The sequence below is a fragment of the Epinephelus lanceolatus genome, chromosome 5 (genome assembly GCF_041903045.1).
Source record: "Epinephelus lanceolatus isolate andai-2023 chromosome 5, ASM4190304v1, whole genome shotgun sequence".
Classification (NCBI taxonomy): Eukaryota; Metazoa; Chordata; class Actinopteri; order Perciformes; family Serranidae; genus Epinephelus; species Epinephelus lanceolatus.
The window spans coordinates 11,341,566-11,364,907 of record NC_135738.1 but is presented as its reverse complement, the minus strand read 5'-3'; the positions used below and the strand labels follow the sequence as shown (position 1 = coordinate 11,364,907).

Genomic DNA, 23,342 nt, shown 5'->3' with positions numbered 1-23,342 from the left:
TTTCCTTCATTCAGCCAATCAGAAACGAGAGCACAAGAGGGGGCGGGGCCACGTCGAGCAAAGTCCAGGAAGAATTTTGCCAGATATCGGGATACAGAGGTAACATATTTCTCCGCAACACCTACCGAAGAGTTTGTGGTCTAACCGTCCTGTGGCGCTGACCTGTCGAGATGGCTGACAACAGGGACAAAGCTACCGATCAAATGAAGACATGGAAAGAGAGCAGGGCCTCTCAGGTCGGTATGAACCCTGCGTTTCATCAAGTGTTTTTGCTGCGTAGGGCTGTTTGATTCGGGGTAAATGGGTGAGAGGTCGTTTAGGGTAACCCGCTAACGCTAACAGCCAAAACCTGAAGCTAGCATCTCGGGCGAGCTAGCTGTGAACAGCGAAACGTAACCTCATAAACATGTTAATAAAAGATTCACAGTGAGTTTAGTCCTGTTAACTGTTTGTCTGGGGGAAGTTCATTAGGGACCTCTGCTGAAGGGCGAGGACCCTCTTGTTATCGTTGCTATTGTAAAGAGCTTGAGTACAAGCCTGAAAACAACCGTTTGCAAACGTTACATGCTAAAGTAGCCGATCTAACCTCAATTAACGTCAAGTAGCACCAGCCGTGTGTCGTTCACAAAATAACCACGCAGACAGCGTCTAACTAGGTCATTGTCCAGAGGCATGTTTGTGGTTGAACTTTACCCATGTCGGTTATATAACCAGAGGATGTGAGAGCAAACAGCGGCCATCACCTGAAGGAACCTAACGCCCCTACAGCCAATTCATGATACATATTGGAACTTATTTATGCCAGTATTTCTTTATTCATGCTCTTGCAGCAGCTGTGCAGCTTCCAGGGCAGTCTGTTGGGATAATGATACTCATGCAGAGCAGAGTGCACCTTTTGCCGATAATTTACAGCTGTGGAAATAACGAAGAGAATAAAGTGATCTCCCAGTTAGTATTTCTGGTGCAACTCTGCAAGTATCAGTGTCATGCCACTTGCAGAAATGTGCATGCAGTTGCTTGCTTCCATACCCTCGGCAAGGTGCAGAGTGCACCTCATGTAAATAATTTACAGCTGTGAAAATAATAAAGAAGATGAACTGGTCTGAGCACATTGATTTGGTTGACCCAGTTAGCATTTATGCAGTTGCTTGCGCCCATACCCTTACTAGATTTTCAGCCACAGCCTTAAAACCACTGAAATGTTTCTGTCCCCCCCCCCAGGACAGTGCCACATCACTGCAAAAACTTCTTGGCCAGGGGAACATGACAAAGAGCTCAAGGTGTCGACCCGGTCCCAATCCAATCTGACAGAGCATCTGTGACACAAAATTGCTCCCCAGTCACAACCCACAGGTTCTGCAGCTAACGCCCTGGTGCTGGACATCACATGCCAACCCAGAAGGTCCTGAGTCAATGCCTTGGGAGGTCAGATCTAAAGAGGCTCACAAATACTCAATCAGATTGGGATCTGGAGAATTTTGGAGGCCATGTTGATGCCTTGCGCTCTTTGTCTTATTTTTGGGCCATTCCTAAACAGTTTGAGGCATGGCATGGTGCACTGTCCTGCTGGGGGTGCACTGTAACAAGATGATCAGTGTTATTTGCTTTACCTGCCAGTGGTTTTAATGTTTTGCCTGATTGGTGTAGTTGTCTTAGTGCAATGTAGAAAGGAATTCTTTGTAATTTTTAATTAGAGATAAAACAATTTGTTGTTTTAATAGATTGGTTGAATGACAGAAATGGATCTGCAACAGTTTTAATTGTTTGCTTTAAGCAAAAATTGCAAATATACTAGTTCTGGCTTCTCAAATAATTTTGCTTCTTTTGGATTTTATATTATTATGAATTAAATATCTCTGACTTCTGTTTCCAATAAAACAAGACCTTAGAGGTCGGCACCTTCGGCTCTCTGACCCATCATAAATGATTTGTTTGCAAGGTGATTTAAAATGTAGATTGTGATACAGGCACACATGAAGTACTTCTTAATTGGAGGAACATGTATTGCATAAATAAAGGTGTTCGTTTTTTGAGTGTGGATTCTGTTTGTAACAGAAGCCAGACACACTGACCACAGGGGCTGGCCATCCTGTTGGAGACAAGCTGAACCTGCAGACTGCAGGACCAAGGGGTCCTCTGCTGGTCCAAGATGTGGTCTTCACAGATGAGATGGCCCACTTTGACCGGGAACGTATCCCAGAGAGAGTGGTGCATGCCAAAGGGGCGGGTGAGTGTTGGTCAGTCTCTTCTGTGTCACCTCTGTGTTGGCTGTATCAGGTTGGCGTTGCACATTTAAGGAGAAGTTTTGTTACCTGCTGTGACAACGTCAAAACTGCTAGTGTTGTTTTTATCTTTTGTGTGTGTGTGTGTGTGTGTGTGTGTGTGTGTGTGTGTGTGTGTTTTATCATGTCAAAATGTGGTCCTGGTGGCAACAATTGTAGTGGGAACTTTCACAGCTAAACGTTAATTTTAATTAAGACTAGTTGACTAGTCTAAAAAAGGGAAAACACTCAGAAAACAGTCAAAATTTAGTTATTGTTGAGTATTTGAAACATTGTCCCAAAAATATAGTGTGCATTAAGAGCCCTTTGATTCCTTTAATCACAACCATGTCGGATATTAGGGGGACTGCTGTCTGACAGCTCTGTAGCACTCACTAGTGGCGGGTGGCTGCATGACAGTTAAGCGGCCTTGGCCATGGATTAAGCAGTAATTGGTTTAACCGACTAACGTTTCTGGTGCCGACTAGCGAGGGGGTGGATGCTTAGTCATTTAGACGACTAATTGCGCGCATCCCTAGTGTTTATATGTATGTCTGTGGACAGATTTCGTTAGCGCAATAGTACTCTGAGTGGGCAGAAGTTCGCTGCAGAGATCAGCCTCTCACTGGGCGGAACGAGCCACCCGCTGAAGTCCCACCCTACCACCTCCGGTTGTGTAGCAGTTTTCAACCGTTTTCAAGACGTCCTTTACTAACTTTTGCAGTGTTTGATCTTGCAGGGATGTAGCCATTTTTCTGCCATGGTTCGTGTCCTGTAGGTGATATTTTTGTGGGCGTGTTACACCAAAACCTGTTTCCCCCCGGTAATATTTTTGCAAGCGCACCTTTGCTGTGGCACCGCCCAGAACGATTGTGATTGGTTGAAAGAAGTACAAGCTCACCAGACCATTCTTTTCTTGAGAAAGGTCTGGTGAGCGAGACTAGCGCAATAGCGTTACAATCATGCAAGAAGCAGTCGCAAAACTTCACAAGTAAGGTGAGGGGGCAGAAGAAGCAGGGTAGAAAGGTTCCCACACACACACACTCTCTCGCGTGCGCGCGCACACACACACACACACACACACACACACACACACACACACACACACACACACTTACTTAATGCCTCCTCCTGACACTAGTTTAAAGTTGCAGATTGCTGTATAGCAGATCACATCACTCTGATTGTTTCTCATTCCAAAAAAGACACTGTAGTTTGTTTCACCTGCTACAGTACATAATAATACATAGTTCAAGTGATAAGTAAATCTTATGTTGTGTCACGCTATATTAAACACATTGCTCGTGCTCGTAGAGGCTTGTCTTGTAGGCATGGCTGCACCTGTGAATGATGGCAATATGTCCAAATGAATAGGGTGGTGATATATTGATGCTGAAATGCTCCATTCAGTATCTTTTATGATATAATATGTAATTCTTAAGATGTAATGCTTGTGGAAGTATGCAAGACTAAGAACTTTTTGCTCGGACAGGATTGGTTCTCATGCTGCAGTGATTGTTTGCCATTAATTCAATGTAACAAATTGAAAACAAGGACTTGTCAGACTGAACAAAGAGTTAATAACAAACAGGTTTTGAGCTTCAAAGTATAAAAATCACAATAATATGCTAACCAAAATATATGTATATGAATAAACACACAAATGTTAAATAAAAAGACAAAACACAACAAACTCTAAGCAACTGGATTTGTTTTTTAATGCAATCAAAGAGGGGACCTCACATTTTATAAATATCATCAGGGTCTTACTGAAATTATACAAACATTTTGGTTGGTTAAATTCCTTCATGTCCTTTGGATAAAGATTTGTGAGACAATAATGTCAACTCAAGTTCCACTTCCTGGCTAGTTCCTAGTTTTAAACAGGATTGCAGTTGAATTGAGATTTTTCTCCTACAGAGCATAATGGTCTCATTTGTGTTTTATTCAGCAAAGTATAATATTCAGTCTAGTTATTCATATTGGAAAAAGCTAAAAGATAGCATGTGCACACCTATTTAAGAAATGCCATTTGTGCAAATCTCGTGACATTACCCTGCTAAAGTCAAAAGAACTAACTGACAAAAAGTATGCAAAAGCAAATGAGGGTCATTCTTGTTTGTGGATTAGCTCCAGACAAATCTGCTAATATTTGCAAGCTTTTCAGATCAAGGTCAAAAACTTGGGGCAAAGTCTGTTTGTTGGCTTTCTTTGGAGGGAGCCGCATTCTTGGTAGTGCACGGCGACATAACACTCGACTAGTCTGTGCAGTCAACTACAAATATTTAAACCAGACATGTTTCAGCTGAAATAAATATGTGAAGCAAACAATGACATGTTTCATTGTTTTCTCTCTGTGATGCAGGGGCGTTTGGTTACTTTGAGGTGACTCATGACATCACTCGCTACAGCAAAGCCAAGGTGTTCGAGCACATCGGCAAGACTACACCTATTGCTGTCCGCTTCTCCACTGTGGGTAAGGATAACCATGTCAGGTTAATGTTCGAGTCATTTTTTTTATTTATTGTTGTAGCCCTAAAGTGATTCTTACATTTTACAATTGTATAAATGTGTAGCCTATACACTGAATGAAAAAAAAAGTTTCAACATCTCGTCAACTATTACGTCATAAGAGCCTGAATGAAAATATTATATAGCATTTTAGAAAAGATTTTACCTTTTTTTTTAGTCTTTCTGACCCCAGTGATAATCAAAAACACATATTTTTCTGTGGATTGACTAATCGACGAATCATTGTAGCCCTACTTTACTTTGAAGACCAGTGGTTCTGTGGAAATCTGACATAAAGCACTGAGTCAACTGTTTTCTCTTATTTGCATTTTATTTCAGCCGGTGAATCAGGATCAGCCGACACAGTGCGAGATCCTAGAGGCTTTGCAGTCAAATTTTACACCGAGGAGGGCAACTGGGACCTGACGGGCAACAACACCCCCATTTTCTTCATCAGGGATGCCCTGCTGGTGAGTGGGTGGTGCATGAGCGGAGGAACACTTTGCATGTTTGAGAGAAAAGGTCAGGCTGTTATTCAGAAACAAAGGAACAGATTGTAGAGCTGTTTCCATCAGCCATGAAGAAGTTTAATGCTCTCCAAAATCAAACACACATGGAAACCAAACCTGTATTGCATCACAAAAATGTCATTTTATGTTTACCTTAAAGGGTGCATTTGGTATTTTTCAACCTGGACCCTGTTTTCGTTTTGTTTTATTGTCTAAGTGACAAAGAGAGAGAACAGTTTTGTGAAACTGATCTAGTATTGAGTGAGTATTGCAGCTGACCACTGTAAAACTGGCTGCAATGTATCCACTCAGAGCATACGACATAGTGAATTTACATCCACTGACTCCAGGTGTCGTCACTGATCTTGCCAGCAAGCTTTTCATCTTCCACAGCTGACTTCATGTTGAAAGCATATGACTCCAGGCCATTCTTAGCAGACACCTCGACACGCTGGACGTCGTCTTCAGCCTTGTACTTCTCAGCCTCCTGGACCATGTGTTCAATGCTTTTTTTATTTTCTCTGTTGGCAAATGGCTCTGAATACTACAATACCCATGAGCCTCTGCCACTGTAGCAACAGAGAACAAGCCAGAGGTCAGAGTTGGAGCTGTAGCTTGCAGCTGTGAACAAAGTTCCCAAATTGATCCCAACTTGACCCAAAAGCTGAAGTAGTTAATGGGTGTGCTTTACCCACAGGGTCACCATTTGTTTGTTGACAGGTAGCTGTGTTGCCTTGGGTGTGTGGGGAGAACTTTCTCGTGTGTCTCCATGGAAAACAGTGAGCATATTGATTTATTTTTTTTCCAGTCTGCATGTCGAAATATCCTCGGGCAAGATACTGAACCCCAAGTTGCTCCTGATGGCTGTTCCATCTCTGTGTGAGAGCATGTGAATGGTTAGTGAGTGGCAGGTGGCACCTTGTATGGTAGCCTCGGCCACCAGTGAGTGAATTTGTGTTAATGGGTGAATGTGACATGTAGTGTGTGGAAGACGAGAAAAGCGCTATACAAGTGTAAGCCATTCGCCATAAAACTGCTTGTTTTTGCCACTGACAGGATCATACAGTGGTTGACCTGTTTGTTAAAATGTAAGATCTTTTTGTTTTACTAGACACAGTCTGAAAATTGCCATCACCAAACCCACCAGGCTCCATTTAAATAAACAGTCATTTTATTATCATAAAACACACTTCTTTTAAAGTTGACAGAAACAAAATAAAACTCACAAAGTGTCTTGCTTCGACTTTTTACTCTTCCAGCCAACACCAACTCCAGTTTATTTGAAATAAACCCTTAATTCACCCAGCTGGATTTAAAGACTTAATGGCTGTATACATGCTAAAATTACTGTTCATTCAAATGGAGTCTGGTGTGTTTGGTGATGGAGACTTCAGGGCTGGTTCTGGTGAAACAAAAAGGATCTTACTTTTTCACAAGGCCTGTCATAGTAGGAGTCTCTTCTATAATGTTGTCAGACACATAGAATAATAATCTGAGCATGTCGGTAGCAAACTCTTTAGTGGACGCACACTGATGGTGCACAGACACCCCGAAAGGTTACATTACAGCCTTATTTGCTGCACTCTCGCTCAATACTCGACCAATTTCAAAGATTGTTGTTACCATTAGTTGCTTAGACACAAAAATGTGGGAAAATAAGGTCCAGGTTGAAAGATATTGAAGCTACTCTTTCATATGGATCAGGTGTACAACGCATCACATTGACCTGTCCCCATTTCCTCATGCAGTTCCCATCCTTCATCCACTCTCAGAAGCGCAATCCCCAAACCCACATGAAAGACCCTGACATGGTGTGGGACTTCTGGAGCCTGAGGCCAGAGAGTCTGCATCAGGTAGCTGCTGCCGAGCCTGAGGCTTCTTTTAAAGACAGATTGTAGTTGATCGTACAGAGGAATAATTAGAAAAGAAACATTTTAAAGTAATGTAGTGTTGTCGTGTACTGATATTGGCATTGTTGTATTTGTATGGTTTACGTCATCAGTGGTTGGCACCAAAAACTTTGCAGGACATGTCATTATTTTCTATCTTCTGTCCCCTCTCCCCCATGCAGGTGTCTTTCTTGTTCAGTGATCGAGGTTTGCCTGATGGCCACCGCCACATGAACGGCTACGGCTCTCACACCTTCAAACTGGTGAATGCCGCTGGCAAGCGGTTCTACTGCAAGTTCCACTACAAGGTCTGTTTAAGCCCAGGTTTAACTTAGATCCACCTCCTGGAATTTTGGCATTGCTTATTTATGTCATTTTTTTGTTTGTTTGTTTGTTTTTTTTAAGACTGACCAAGGAATAAAGAATCTGACAGTAGAAGAGGCAGACCGCCTGGCTTCCACCAACCCAGATTATGCCATTGGAGACCTGTTCAACGCCATTGCCAATGGCAACTTCCCATCCTGGACCTTCTACATCCAGGTCATGACCTTTGAGCAGGCTGAGAAGTTCCAGTTCAACCCCTTCGATCTTACCAAGGTACCACATCTCTCCACAGCAGAACAAACTGGATCATAAAGTTGAGTCCCTCAGGGGGTTTAGTGTTGCTGCAGCCCACAGGAACGACACACCACAACACTTTTTGTTTCTCTGAGTATGGATTGAGAGATGTGCAGTTCACATAACCCGGTTGAAATTAAAGGGAAAGTGCACCCAAAAATGAAAATTCAGCCATTATCTACTCACCCATATGCCGATGGAGGCTCAGGTGAAGTTTCAGAGTCCTCACGTCACTTGTGGAGATCCCAGGGGAGAGGGGGTAGCAACACAACTCCACCTAATGGAGGCTTATGGTGCCCCAGAGTCAAACGTCCAAAAACACATAATTGAAACCACAGAGTATCTCCATACTGCTCGTCCGTAGTGATCCAAGTGTCCTGAAGCCCCGACATAAAAAGTTGTTTGGAAAAACGTCATTTGAACTCTGTTTTAGCCTCATTATAGCCTGTAGCTCTGACTGCCTCTCTTTACACTGCATTCACGTGTGCCCACTTGCGCGAGACTGTGAGACATGGGCACCGCGTTCATGTGTGTTCACGTGCTTTTGCTGGTCTCACGCGCAAGCGCGCACACTTGAGCAACAAGTACACAGAGGCAGTTAAAGCTACAGGCTACAATGAGGCGAAAAACAAACAACATGTGGGGGCTTCAGGACGCTTGGATCACTACGGACGAGCAATATGGAGATATTTTGTGGTTTCAATTATGTGTTTTTGGACGTTTGAATCTGGGGCGCCATAAGCCTCCATTAGGTGGAGTTGTGCTGCTACCCCCTCTCCCCTTGGATCTGCATAAGTGATGTGAGGACTCTAAAACTTCCCCTGAGCCTTCATCTGCATATGGGTGAGTAGATAATGGCTGAATTTTCATTTTTGGATGTACTAGCAGAGCAGAGCTGGGTACCCCAACAGAGGGGGGACCAAAAATGGGGACGGTACAGAACGGTTCCATTGGTACCATCCACAACTTTTCACATTGGAAACTGAACTGTACCGCACTGCTCAGTGGAAATTGGGCATAAGAGAACTAATTGTTATAAGGTTAATTGATATTATTAACACAAAAGCATATTGGGAATATTGTGTTGTCACAGGAATGAAAGCGAGTATCTATTAATAAATAGAAAAATAAGAACTGACTAAAAATGCATTTGTCGACCACTGATCAGTCGACCAAGTTAGAGAAGCCCTGCAAATTAATTCCAACCAGGAGAAAAGTTTTTATCACTCTAGTGCAGTAACCTGGTAAAGACAATTCTGAAAAAATTCAGGCACTCAGTGTAGTATGGTGTAGCTCCACATTTTATAAGGTGATATAATAGGTGTTTGTTGATGAACAGCTCATCCCCTGGGGCTGCTGTAAAATGTGCATTAGGAGTATGTGATCCTGGCAGCCTCATTCTTATACCACTTTGCTTTGGATTTACAAAATTGTTGTTTTAACTGTTCAACTAATGAAAGCAGTCAGTGTTCATGCAGAAGCTGACATCAGATGACTAGTTTTGAATATCTGTTTAATATAGAAATGAGGTGATGTTAACAAACATACTTTACTGGGTGTGTCACTCCTTTGTTGTGTCCATCCTGCAGCAGTGTACAGTATCTTTCAACTAATGGATGTTGCATGTTGTCTCATGTAGGTTTGGTCACATAAAGAATACCCTTTGATCCCTGTGGGCAAACTGGTATTGAACAGGAACCCAGTCAACTACTTTGCAGAGGTGGAGCAGCTGGCCTTTGACCCCAGCAACATGCCACCAGGCATCGAGCCGAGCCCCGACAAGATGCTGCAGGTAACGCCACAACATGTTCTCTTGGCATGTTTTTTCAGTCAGATTTGAATAAAGTTAATAAATGGCATAGTTTGCTGTCTTGATGTGGACGACACTGCAAATCATTTTGATAAGTTAAAGCTCTTATTTGGTCACTAAAAACACAATCCATGGTCCCTGTAACTTTAAACAACTGATGTCCCAGTCCATCTCTATGGTGTTCTGATAAAGGGCATGTTCACACAAGTTTGGATGTTTCCATTCTCTTCCAGCAGAAGTAAAGCTGGGCTAAATGCTGTGAATAAACTGCTCAAAAAAGTGCTTAGAGTTTCTGCTGTCTTTGGCAGCACAGACCTGCAGTGTAACATTGTTCTGTGTTGTGTATCTCCTGTGTCTTTGTCTAGGGTCGTCTCTTCTCCTACCCAGACACACATCGACACCGGCTGGGAGCCAACTATCTGCAGATTCCTGTCAACTGCCCCTTCAGGGCCCGTGTGACCAACTACCAGCGTGATGGTCCCATGTGCATGTTTGACAACCAAGGTAGGTCATAGTCCAGCTTGTAGGTCTATTTCTGTGCCTGTGTATGTGTTTCTATGTGCATGTGTTTAACAGATGTGGATTTTGTGGCTCAACAGTTCATCTTGTATTATCTGTAGAATAACTTATTGTAGTTTATACAACTTAATGTCCATACAGTGATGTAGTTTTGGCAATACCTTTTCTGGCATTAGTGGGACACCTCACCTGAAACAAAACATACATCCACCACCAAATGTAGTACCAAGGGTTGCCCAACAGATGTCACTATTTGCACTGTATCAAATGCTCTGACACCATGACCCATAATCAGTACTACTCTGTCATAGTGGTTCATTATTTCACAAAGCCTCCCTCACGACAAATAAACAGGAGTGAGAATGTTTTTTTTCCCCCACTTAGATCTTTATTGGCAAAATATTTGCATCATCAAACAATGACAGTAAAACAAAAGCAAAACGGACAGTTTGGTAAATTAATTTAAAACATTTCCGTCATGTATACAGTCCTGTTGATGGATTTATTTGATTTGATTTGAGTTCACTTAATCTGAAAAGTCTGAAAATCATCTTGGATCCCAGGACTTCAACTGTTTCATATAAATACACATAAATAAAATACAAAACATTTAACCAAAAAACAAAACCATTCTCTACAAATCACGTCAGACTTTATGAAGTGTGGATGCAGTGCAAAAAAAAGAAAAAAAAGAATCCTACTTTTTGTAGTTTCAAGATCTTTTTGTAGTGTCAAGATATTGATTTGTTTTTCCATTAATAAGATTTATTCAGTGGTTATCAGCCATTGTTCCATTGTATGCTACCTTCCTGTGAAGCTGAAGACTGTTTTTTTTTTTAAATTTTATTTTAATTTTAACTGTGTTGAATATATATAAAAACTATCCAGAGTCCTCTACATCATAACAAACACCTGGAAAAACGTTCTTACTATACAGCACGCTGTACTGTAAGCCTAAGTGACTGGCATCATGTTGTCATTGTATGCACTGATCAGATTTAAGTAACATTTTGTTTTTGTCATCTGTTAAGTTCAACTCACCAGTGTTTGGTCTGTGTGGCCTCTAGGTGGAGCTCCAAACTACTATCCCAACAGCTTCAGTGCCCCAGATACACAGCCTCAGTTTATGGAGTCCAAGTTCAAGGTGTCTCCTGATGTGGCACGCTACAACAGTGCAGATGAAGATAATGTCACACAGGTAAAGATTATGTCACACTTTTGTAGGGCAAGCCATTTGTCCCCACAAGGGCTTAACGTGTCTTGGATTTGTCTGGTAAATACGTTAATTCACAGAACTGTACTTATACAGTACAGGCCAAAAGTTTGGACACACCTTCTCATTCAATGCGTTTTCTTTATTTTCATGACTATTTACATTGTAGATTCTCACTGAAGGCATCAAAACTATGAATGAACACATGTGGAGTTATGTACTTAACAAAAAAGGTGAAATAACTGAAAACATGTTTTATATTCTAGTTTCTTCAAAATAGCCACCCTTTGCTCTGATTACTGCTTTGCACACTCTTGGCATTCTCTCGATGAGCTTCAAGAGGTAGTCACCTGAAATGGTTTTCCAACAGTCATGAAGGAGTTCCCAGAGGTGTTTAGCACTTGTTGGCCCCTTTGCCTTCACTCTGCGGTCCAGCTCACCCCAAACCATCTCGATTGGGTTCAGGTCCGGTGACTGTGGAGGCCAGGTCATCTGCCGCAGCACTCCATCACTCTCCTTCTTGGTCAAATAGCCCTTACACAGCCTGGAGGTGTGTTTGGGGTCATTGTCCTGTTGAAAAATAAATGATCGTCCAACTAAACGCAAACCGGATGGGATGGCATGTCGCTGCAGGATGCTGTGGTAGCCATGCTGGTTCAGTGTGCCTTCAATTTTGAATAAATCCCCAACAGTGTCACCAGCAAAACACCCCCACACCATCACACCTCCTCCTCCGTGCTTCACAGTGGGAACCAGGCATGTGGAATCCATCCGTTCACCTTTTCTGCGTCTCACAAAGACACGGCGGTTGGAACCAAAGATCTCAAATTTGGACTCATCAGACCAAAGCACAGATTTCCACTGGTCTAATGTCCATTCCTTGTGTTTCTTGGCCCAAACAAATCTCTTCTGCTTGTTGCCTCTCCTTAGCAGTGGTTTCCTAGCAGCTATTTGACCATGAAGGCCTGATTGGCGCCGTCTCCTCTTAACAGTTGTTCTAGAGATGTGTCTGCTGCTAGAACTCTGTGTGGCATTCATCTGGTCTCTGATCTGAGCTGCTGTTAACTTGCCATTTCTGAGGCTGGTGACTCGGATGAACTTATCCTCAGAAGCAGAGGTGACTCTTGGTCTTCCTTTCCTGGGTCGGTCCTCATGTGTGCCAGTTTGGTTGTAGCGCTTGATGGTTTTTGCGACTCCACTTGGGGACACATTTAAAGTTTTTGCAATTTTCCGGACTGACTGACCTTCATTTCTTAAAGTAATGATGGCCACTCGTTTTTCTTTAGTTAGCTGATTGGTTCTTGCCATAATATGAATTTTAACAGTTGTCCAATAGGGCTGTCGGCTGTGTATTAACCTGACTTCTGCACAACACAACTGATGGTCCCAACCCCATTGATAAAGCAAGAAATTCCACTAATTAACCCTGATAAGGCACACCTGTGAAGTGGAAACCATTTCAGGTGACTACCTCTTGAAGCTCATCGAGAGAATGCCAAGAGTGTGCAAAGCAGTAATCAGAGCAAAGGGTGGCTATTTTGAAGAAACTAGAATATAAAACATGTTTTCAGTTATTTCACCTTTTTTTGTTAAGTACATAACTCCACATGTGTTCATTCATAGTTTTGATGCCTTCAGTGAGAATCTACAATGTAAATAGTCATGAAAATAAAGAAAACGCATTGAATGAGAAGGTGTGTCCAAACTTTTGGCCTGTACTGTATGTGTCAGAACATTATGGTCACCAGGAGGACAGGTAGTCGGTTGTTTTGCTAGTATGTTTTTTTTTTGTTTACTTCCTTTCTGATTATATTCCTAAACAGCCGTCCTATAATTTGAAACTAACATATATTTCACAAAATCACAAAAATTCATAACAATTTTGTCAAATAGCAAAAAAACTTTTAAATATGGGAACACAACCTAAAACCTCTGGAAAGTTATAAAAGTCTGTCAAACAAACCATCAACTCTTCTCTAATTGTACAAATAAGCAGTAAATTATGTTTATCAATGTATAGCTATGAGTTTAACATGTTTTGTTTGTTTGTCTGTCAGTCACTCGTACAACCAAAACCTACAGACCTATCTGCAGCTCGCCTGAGCTCTACAGAGAGTTTCAGCCTCAATCAATTAATGTCTGGTTTTGTGGTCTGTACCTATATTGCTCACTGCTCTCATCAGTGTGGTTTAACAGAAAAAGCTCTGTGAAACCCACTGCACACTTCCTGTCCTGTACGAAACAGCAGAGACAAAGTTAGCTACTAGCTGGTTAACAGGGTGGAGCATTTAAGCAGCTAAAGAGCCAGATATTTCTCTCAAGAGATCATAACAGAACTAAAGGAGAGTGAATCAGACACACAACTCAAAATTAATGCTAATGTTGTATGGTTTTCACTTGATGTATAAATAAGTAACTGTATGGGAATGTGTTTGCCACAACAGCTGTGTTTACAGGTTGTTCCTCTGTCCATTAAAATGTCTTAATACTGCTTCAACTTAATGATCAATTACTTTATCACGGTTAAAATACAGTAATGCAAACAAAGTAATTCTCATCCACATGTCTAGGTAAACAGGCAGTAAGTCTGATTTGTACTGCTACTTAGTATATTTGCAGGGGACTCATTGGTTTGTTGAAATAGGGTCACAGATTTCATTAATGTTCCTTTTTAAACTGCACTTCCTGTATAAAATGCACTTAAAATTAATCTTATTTTGATGTGATCTACTTTAACCCAGCTGTCAACCTCTTATGTGTGTGTTATTGCAGGTCCGTGCCTTCTACACCCAGGTGCTGAACGAAGAGGAGCGCCAGAGACTTTGCCAGAACATGGCAGGGGCCCTGAAAGGAGCCCAGCTCTTCATCCAAAAACGCATGGTGAGTCCACGTCACCTTTATAGCCTCACAGTCTGTGAGGGTATGCCGTTGAAATTTTGACTGAAATACCATGTGAAGAGTTTTCTGAAAATGGGATATTCACTATTTGAATCAGTTGACATCTTCTTTCACATGTTAATTGCACAAAATAATGAATTGTCACGTACTAGGATGTAGCTTTTGTAAAAACAAAGTACCGGTGAGCCTGCGCTCAGGAAACGTGTGGGCGCAAGACAAAGCAAATGTAATTCAGACAAGAGGCAGCTTCAGAGTGCTTCACAAACTTTATTGGACTTAAAACTAATTTTTAAGAGACTGAGTAAAAGAGCACAAATTCAAACTTGAGAGATAATTCTGATAAACACACTGGAGGGCAGCACAAAATAATGGGGTGGGTTGGGAAACACCTTAGATCCAATGGTAATTTGTTCCACAAGCATGACACAGAGTAACTAAATCAGTCTTCACTGATCTTTAATCTCATTCTCACAACAGTGAGCATTTCTTAGACAACTGCAAAAGTTTGGTTGTTTATATTGTACAAGTAGGATTAGCAATATATAGTGTAGTATTATATAATACTCTATATACTGTATATGAGTTTGGTTTTGTCCCTGGTGGGTTGGCGAAAGTCGGCATACATAGGTTCATTCTAATACATACATTAATATAGTTTTCAATCAGGTCACTGCATTGAATCAGCTTTTCAAATGGATGGAAGTAGTCAGGGCAGAGCGACATGTAAAGTTTGGAGTATCGTCTGCATTGCTGTGATAGAAAAAGTGTTTTAAAGCAAATGTTTCAACAGAAGCACAGTTACCAAATCTGGTTCAGATTCAACATAGTAGCATACAGCGAACTAGCAGAGATGTTAAAATGAGTATCAGTTTTTTTTTCTGTCATGCCTTCCTCACATGTCCTTACCGTTGACAGACCACAGCAACACCAACCCCAACCCCCCCTGTGGCTTTATGTAGAAGTGGGTAAACTTTCCTGTTAAGAGCTTGTGCGTCATTGTGCCCTGTGGTCCCATTACAGTGTTTCACTTTGCAGAAAAATGATCCACCAAATGTTAGAAATCATGTCAACCTACAAGTTTTAAAACCCCTGAAAACTTGGTTGCATTTGTAGTTATCTGTTACAGAGCAACACTTAAGAATTAAAGCCATCAGTTAGCAAATAATACCTGGACATGTGTATTTTTCAGTAGTTTAACCATTAAAAACTGCTAATTTCAGGGTTCCTACGCAAGTATGGAAATAAATTTGATCAATTTCCAGGTATTAAAAAGTATGGAAAATGAAGTATGGAAATATTTGTTTCCAGACTATTACCACTGTTCTAAAATATTGTTTTCTAAAATAGAAAATTAGGTATTTCCAAAAATAATTTAATCAATCCGGATCGTGTTTTATGCTGGGCCAAGCACAGTTTGTGTGAGAGCAAACGTCTCAGAAAACATACCGCCCCTTTTACCTGATTGACAAGTGGTATGTCCAGTCCGCTGCCCCATGACCCTCCTCCAGCCCCCCAGGTATCAAGTTTCACTCCAACACTGCACCTTTGACAAGAAGACGAGTTTCACGTGGTTCACAATGGGTAGATGCAAGTTTTTGGATGGATGGCTTGACAATACCGTATATAAATACTGGTTGGCCAAGGATTCCCAATTCACACACAGAGCTAGATGCAAGCTTTGTGTGAAATCGTTTGACATCGCCAACACGGGGGAGAAGGCAATTCTGAGCCACATGAAAGGAAAAAACACTGACGTCTCGTTACTGCATCGCTTGCACCCAGAGTCCCAACCTTTTTGCCTCAGCCCAGACACTGAACTTACCTGAGTTTTTATTTGCATACCATTATGGTATGATATATTTACTCAGATGTCGCATATTCTCTGAAAAACAAAACAAAAAAAAAAACACAGAGAAGTCTGGAAATTAGGGTATGAAAAAGTATGGAATTTTGAAATTCCAAATGTGTAGGAACCCTGTAATTTGATCAGATCACACCCACACAGTCCAAACAACCAACTTCCTGTCATCAAATGTTGCTAAGTCCTGACATCACCTTTTTCTGAAAGAGCCCAGCCCACTTTAAACCAGCAGGAGGACCACAGAGAAAAAAAGGAAAAACAGAAATCTCTCATGAGAAGTAACAAAATGGTTCTAACTTTGGCAGATACTAGTTCTCTTATGATAAGAAGCTGATTGAGGAAAATATGCAGAGGGCCATTAAGTCTCATTGTCTGGTTCTTCATGCAGGTTGAGAACTTGAAAGCAGTCCATCCAGACTATGGAAGCCGGGTTCAGACCCTTCTCAACAAGTACAACGCAGAGGCCCAAAAGGTAAACACAGTACCAATCCAGTCTGACAAAATGTTTCCATCTAGGGTTAAGTCAGGGTGTATGCTGGGATCCTCAAGTTAAATTGAATACCTTCAATGCCCCTCCCATTGATTTAAAGACTTCATCACCGCTTTGAGTTTCCAACTGGTTACATTAGAAACACGCCTTAACTGAACTTACATCTAATGTATTGATAGTAATAAGGCAACATAATTTAGATAGACAGGGTGGGAACACCTCAAGAGAATGAATTTGGTGACTAACCCAGTGCAAGGTTTATTACAAAGAGTAATATTGGTAATACATGCAAACCAGTAACACACACACTTAAACTCTTTGTTAACAGGCTACTGTATACTCACGGTGTGCGCCACAATACAACATTATTGCAAATTTAAACATGTTGTGATATGCCTAGTATTGTGAAAACAAATATTAGAATATATTGCAATTTATCACCTTTAAGCTGTAAATTGAGTCCCACAAGGAAGACTTTATTCAACATCTTTGTTATCTAATAAGATGTTTTCAGTCTGTTCATCTCACCTCAATCATATTTATTGCAGCAAATTGTATCCAGTTGATTTATGTCCACTTGAACTTAATAATGAAGCGATAAGTTTTGACCACCAAAATGTAATCAGTTCATCGTTGATTTCTCAAATGTGGCACAAATTTTCACTCCAAAATTCTCTCAAGGTCTTCTTGAGACACTACTTTGAAGAGAATGAGATGGACACATGGTCAGTTTGACCTTGACCATTGACAACAAAAATTAAAAAAAAATCCCTCATTGTTTTTCTTGAAATATGGCTTTTACAAGAATAAGACAGACAAGGTCACAGTGACCTTGACCACCAAACTTTAATCAGTTCATCCTTGAGTCCAAGTGGAAGTATGTGCCAAATTTGAAATTTACTCATGGCATTCTTTAGATAAAAAAAAAAAGGGTTATACTATAGTATGCCATAAAAATGCCAAAGCATAGTATGTCAGAAATAAATGCCAAAAAAGTCATAGTATCAAAAATCTTGGAAAAAAAGCATGCTGTAAAAAAGTGAATGGTATGTAAACACATTAAAAAAAACAAACAAAAAAAACTTGTATTTCAAAAGTTTACATGATAAAATATGTCTTAAAAATGTAATAGTTTAGTATGACATGCAAAATAACAGCATAGCATGCGATATGGCCAAAAATGTTATCACGATATGTAGTTTTTGCTGATTCTGCCAGTTTGGGGAGCATCCTGATTGGAGCTTGAAGAAACAAGAGATTCATTGAAACTTAATAAAAGTTTAATAACATAAAACACTAAATAATATGCTTTTCCAATATTGAGAACAAAATGTTTTTTCAGGGGATATGCTGGAATCCTGAGGTTAATTTCAATAACTTTTTAAAGACCTTCCAAAAAACCTTGGGATTCAATTGTGAAAAAAAAAGAAAAATATTCAGCCTTTTTTTCCCTCCCGTTTTTTGGGGGGACCTTGAACGCAACACTAATCATGCTGTCTGTTTACGGTTGTTTTTTCCCCTTTAGCCATATGTAAACTCAAAGAACGAGAAGCAATGTCAAATAGAAGCTTTAACTTATTGAAACACTGTATATAAACTTACCGCTTTGAATGCTTCTCATATGGGGTAATGGCTGCAAAACACGACTGGATGGACTGTTGTTTTGCTAAGCTGCCGCTAGCGACGCTAACAGCAGATGAAGAGGTCTTGCTAGGCTGTGTGTGGAGTCGAGGAAACTTGAGGCCACATAGTTAGACTCTCTGTGTGGTCACTGGGATGGTGCCGTCTCAGGTGATTGAAAAGGTTTGTGGTGTTTCCTGACCTGGTTGGTACCAACCGCCGGCATATTTTGCAGACCGGCTTCTATCCTCCTCGTTACTTTTGAGGTAACGTTATCCAAATCACTTCCACACAACTGACGCCGCGTTATCTCTTTTTTCCAACAATATCTTCGGTTGATATAGTGATGTCACTTTCACGTTCTGCATTATTTTAGCCGTTGTCGATTTCAGTTTCACTCATTTTTTCTCCTTTCTCCAACTTCTCTCTCTGTTTACCTCCCGTCACAACTGTAGCCATGCTTACAATGAGAAGTGGGCGTATCCTGCCTGCATGGCATACAGTAGCCGGCAGACTCTGATATGCTGTTGTTGCGCTTACTTTTGTTATGTGACATCGATTCAAAACGTCCCATGCTGATAATTGAGATTGATCAAAATTTTATCGCAATCCCGAATTGAGATCGTATGATCGCCCAGCCTTATACGATACCATAAAAATGTCCTAAAGAAAAGTCATACTATTGTATGTTAATAAACATTAGAAAATGTCACAGCAGTATGTAAATAAAATTAAAACACACTAAGTATAGTATGCAGTAAGAAAGTGGATATGGTATGTAAAAATATTTATATTAAATTATATTTAAATATTTTGAAATTTGATACTATGCTATTACATTTTCTGGCATATTATAATGATATGCGATACTTTGACTTTTTTAGTATACTATTACCTTTTTCATGGCAACTTATATTATTAAAAATATGGCATGCAATAGTATGACTTTTTAATGACATACTTTACATACTATAATGTGACATTTTTCATACATACTAGTATGACCTTTTCTATAAAAAGTTATGACATGCTACTATGACATTTTGTATGTCATATTAAACTATTTACTACTTTTTTTTTTAGGACATTTTTTGCCTTTAATGGACAGGACAGTTACGTGTGAAAGGGGGAGAAAGAGGGGGGATGACATGCAGCAAAGCGCCACAGGCTCGACTCGAACCCAGGCCGCTGCGGCAACAGCCTTGTACATGGGGCGCCTGCTCTACCACTAAGCCACCGACGCCCCTAAACTATTACATTTTTAAGGCATACTTTATCATGAAAAATTTTGTGACATACTATGATTTTTTTTTTTTAATAAAATATTTTTACATACCATACTCACTTTCTTACAGCATACTATATGTACGCCATAAAAATGTCATAGTATAAAAGCATGTCATAAATTTTATTTTTAAGAGAAAAAAACTGAGGGTATGACATGAAAAAGTAATAGTAAACCATAAAGAAATGGCATAGCATGTCATGTACATTTTTATTTAAAAAAAAAAAAAAAGAAAAAGGGTCAGTATAGTATCAAATTTCAAAATAAAGCACACATTTTATTAAAAAAAAAAAAAACTCTTATGTCACAAAAACTTTCATGATAAAGTATGCCTTAAAATGTAATAGTTTGGTATGACCTGCAAAATAACAGCAGAGCATGCCATATACATTTTTATTTTAAAGAAAAGTCATACTATGTAGTATACCAAAAAAAACTAAATATAGTATGCTGTAAGAAAGTGAGTATAGTATGTTAAAATATTTTATAAACAAAATAAACGTATAGTATGTCTCAAATGTTCATAATTAAGTATGCCTTAAAAATGTAAGTTTAATATGACATGCAAGATGTCATAGTATAGTAGGTCATATAAATGTTTCTAAAAGAGGTCATACTAGTATGCCATTAAAATTGCCAGAAAATGTCAAAGTTAGTATGTCAAAAAATTTCAAAACTGAGTAAAGCACCTCATTTTTTAAAATATTAAATAAGTAGTATAGTGTGTCTCAAATGTTTTCATAATAAAGTATGCCTTATAAATGTAATAGACATACAAAATGTCACAGTATAGTAGGTCATATAAATTTTTATTGAAGAAAAAAAAATTATACTATGGTAGGCCATGAAAAGGTGATAGTATGTCATGAAAACATCAAAGTATAAATGTTTACAAAAAAAAAATCATGCCATGTCATTAAAAAAGTTAAAAAATTGATATTGTATAGTATGCGATAAAAATTTCATGTGATAAAAAAAATCGTAAAATAGTATGCCATTAAAAAAGTGTCATAACATTGTTATAGTATAGCATGACATAAATTCTTTTAAAAAAAGGCATACTATGTCATAAAAATATCATGATATAGTATGCCATAAAATATTTCAAAGTCACAGTGCAGTACCTCAAAATATTTCATATAAAGTCATGGTATAGAATGTCATAAAAATATTTCGTAAAGTCTTCCATAACACGTCTTAAACATCATATGCCAGCAATAGTTACAACTCCTTGTCCTCATTTGCGAGGTAGTTTAACACTTGTGCTTAAAAAGAGCTTTGTGTAATTTGATCATGCAGCAGTCTGTCATAGGATTGCATCATGTTTTACTTTGACTGACAGCGTGCACTTTGTCCAGTTTTATGATCAGGGTTTTTGTGTGTTTTTCTTTTGTATTATGTCACCAGTTAATTGTTGACTATGCTGTTCATATTCTCTACGTTTAAATCGCTAATGCCATCTTTTTTCACTTTGTCTTTCTCAGAACACAAATGTACGTGTTTACAGCCGTCCAGGAGCCTCGGCCATCGCCGCTTCCTCCAAGATGTGATGCCTTACATTTCCACTAGGGGGCAGACCCCACATTAATCTATGAGCAAATGCACTTAGGCGACTACCAGTGACAAGATTTGACCTAACTTTCCGTCTGAAATACTAACCTGTAGTGTCAGGGTTGGGATGAGTTCATGTTTAATTCAGTCAATCCAAACATTTAATTTTCTCAAATTGTCAAAGCTAGCGACTTTCACGAGGCTCTTGATCTCTGATAAAACCCTATGAGGTTAAATTGTCTTGATTGAACAGCAGCTTTGAAATAAAAAATCATAAGGATTTTTTTAAATAAACTAGAACAGATTTTGAACAATGAACATGCCAATCTTGGGTGTTTGACTTTTACCACATAAAGGCCTTTAAAGTAATACTTAACTGTATTTACATTTTCATTTGATTGCATTACATCAGTTAGCCCCAACTGCTGTTGAAGTCTGTGACAAGAGATGATTGTTTCAAATAATTCCTCAGGTTGTGTGTACTACTATGTGTACTACTATGTGATGATGATCCCACTCTCTTCTTAAGCTCAAGTTTAAAGAAAACAAATCCTGCTATTCAAAGTGTCTTCTGTCAGCAGTCAAATAACTTTTATAAATGTATATATTAATATATATTATGCCAGACGTGCACTGCATGAATCTTAACTTTAGGTTCAAGCTGGTAAAATACCTTGAGTTATGCAGGACGGGCTCATGGCTTTGCTAATGGCAGTGCTTTTCGTTTCACTATGGACAATGATCTGTTTTGGCTAGTTTTCTGACAATAATTATAAAAAGCTATTTTATTTTAAACGAGTAGAAATGACAGTGAGAAACCTATGTCCAGTCGCATTGTTAGTTGTTTCCTTGTGGGCGTCTGCATCTCTCATCAGATATGCAATTAATGAAGAGCAAGTTTCAAGATGAGGAATTATTTCCACTACAGCTAAAACAATAGTGCCTTTTTTGTTTGCCAAAACTACCAAATACAGATTATTTCAACCTTAAACTGGAAGAATCAGTTATGAATTGCTCTGTTTGATGATGTAGGTTTCAACATGTCCTAATCTGTAGGAGGAGACTGTAGATGAGTTAAAGATGTAAAGGTCTAGTGCTAAATCTACACTGGCGTATTAATATGAATAACTGCCCAACTACTGTTTTTGTTACAATTAAATGGCATATTACAAAATCTGACAGTTTGGATATGAGCCTGATTATTTCTTACTCACCAGTTTCACTTTGAAGATATTATGTTGGTCATTTTCATGATGGGAGGAGACACCGCAACGATCCTAAACAGGATGCAAACACAAATGTATCACTGTCAGATAGAAAATGTTCATGTAACCTGCTTCATCTGTGTAAACATTGATCTGAATGTAACTGGGTTTTTTTATATTAATGTTCATGTTTCCTGTATTAATTAATTTGTAATCAAAGCCTATCAGCAGCTTTTATTTGTCTCCGTTTCTTCTATTCAACTTGTCTTTTAAAGCAGGTTTGCATGTTTATGGATCTTTTAACACAGCATGTGACATGAAATTGACATGTGATTGAGCTGATGGACTAAGAATGTTTTATTTTTAATGTGCAGTTGCGTCAAAAACAAATTTAATCTGACATTAGTGGGTTTCCTGTTAAGACTTCAGAGCTTAATCTGTTAAATATGAGTTGCTAGAATGCTGATACTAGCTCATGTCTGTTTTAGGCTCTTTGGCCCCGTTTACATCTGATGTTATCATGCGTCCTGGGTGACTGGATTGCAAGTTGACTGCTCTAAGTACAGGTGTGAATGCATCAAATGTGTCTTGAAATACAGTCGCTCTGACCACATTCAGAGGTGGTCTGGGTGACATATGGCCACATTGTTTCTGCTGTGTGAACGCTATTGTGTCCTGGGCCACATTAAAGGACCACCTAAGCTGACTTTAGCCCCATTTCCACCAAAAACTTTTGGTATGGTACCTTTGGAACCAAAACTAACCCTTCAGACATGCTAGACCCTAGTGTTTCCACCACAAACAGTCCTGTTATGTGGGCGGGGTTGTTGTCACTCGCTGTACTTCCTCATTATCGGTGACACAGATGGAAGTCTGCACCTTGTTGATCGTCCACAGAACGGGGTTGCAAGCCAAAATTTTCAGAACAAAATAAAACAGGCTACAGTGAGAGTCTCTCCATGGGATATTTAAAAATACTGGGTATGTGTGTTAAATCCTTCTCGGGCAAGCTTGGGGGTTTAGTGTCACATGAGCCTACAGGAATGGCACTCTGCAAAGCTTAATTTTCTCAGTAAGGATTAGAATATATAAACCCAGTTGA

At 39.5% G+C, this 23,342-nt stretch overlaps 1 protein-coding gene across 1 annotated transcript; it reads left to right on the top strand.

The window, feature by feature from the left end:
• Positions 1-65: 65 nt before the first annotated feature.
• Positions 66-22,214, top strand: cat (catalase). Its single transcript, XM_033635388.2, has 13 exons — positions 66-236; positions 2,056-2,227; positions 4,627-4,737; positions 5,112-5,242; positions 7,030-7,134; positions 7,353-7,478; positions 7,576-7,767; positions 9,428-9,580; positions 9,964-10,102; positions 11,185-11,315; positions 14,103-14,210; positions 16,478-16,561; positions 20,969-22,214. The coding sequence occupies exons 1-13, from the start codon at positions 171-173 to the stop codon at positions 21,032-21,034; spliced, it is 1,584 nt and encodes a 527-aa protein (XP_033491279.2). The 5' UTR covers positions 66-170; the 3' UTR covers positions 21,035-22,214.
• Positions 22,215-23,342: the final 1,128 nt, after the last annotated feature.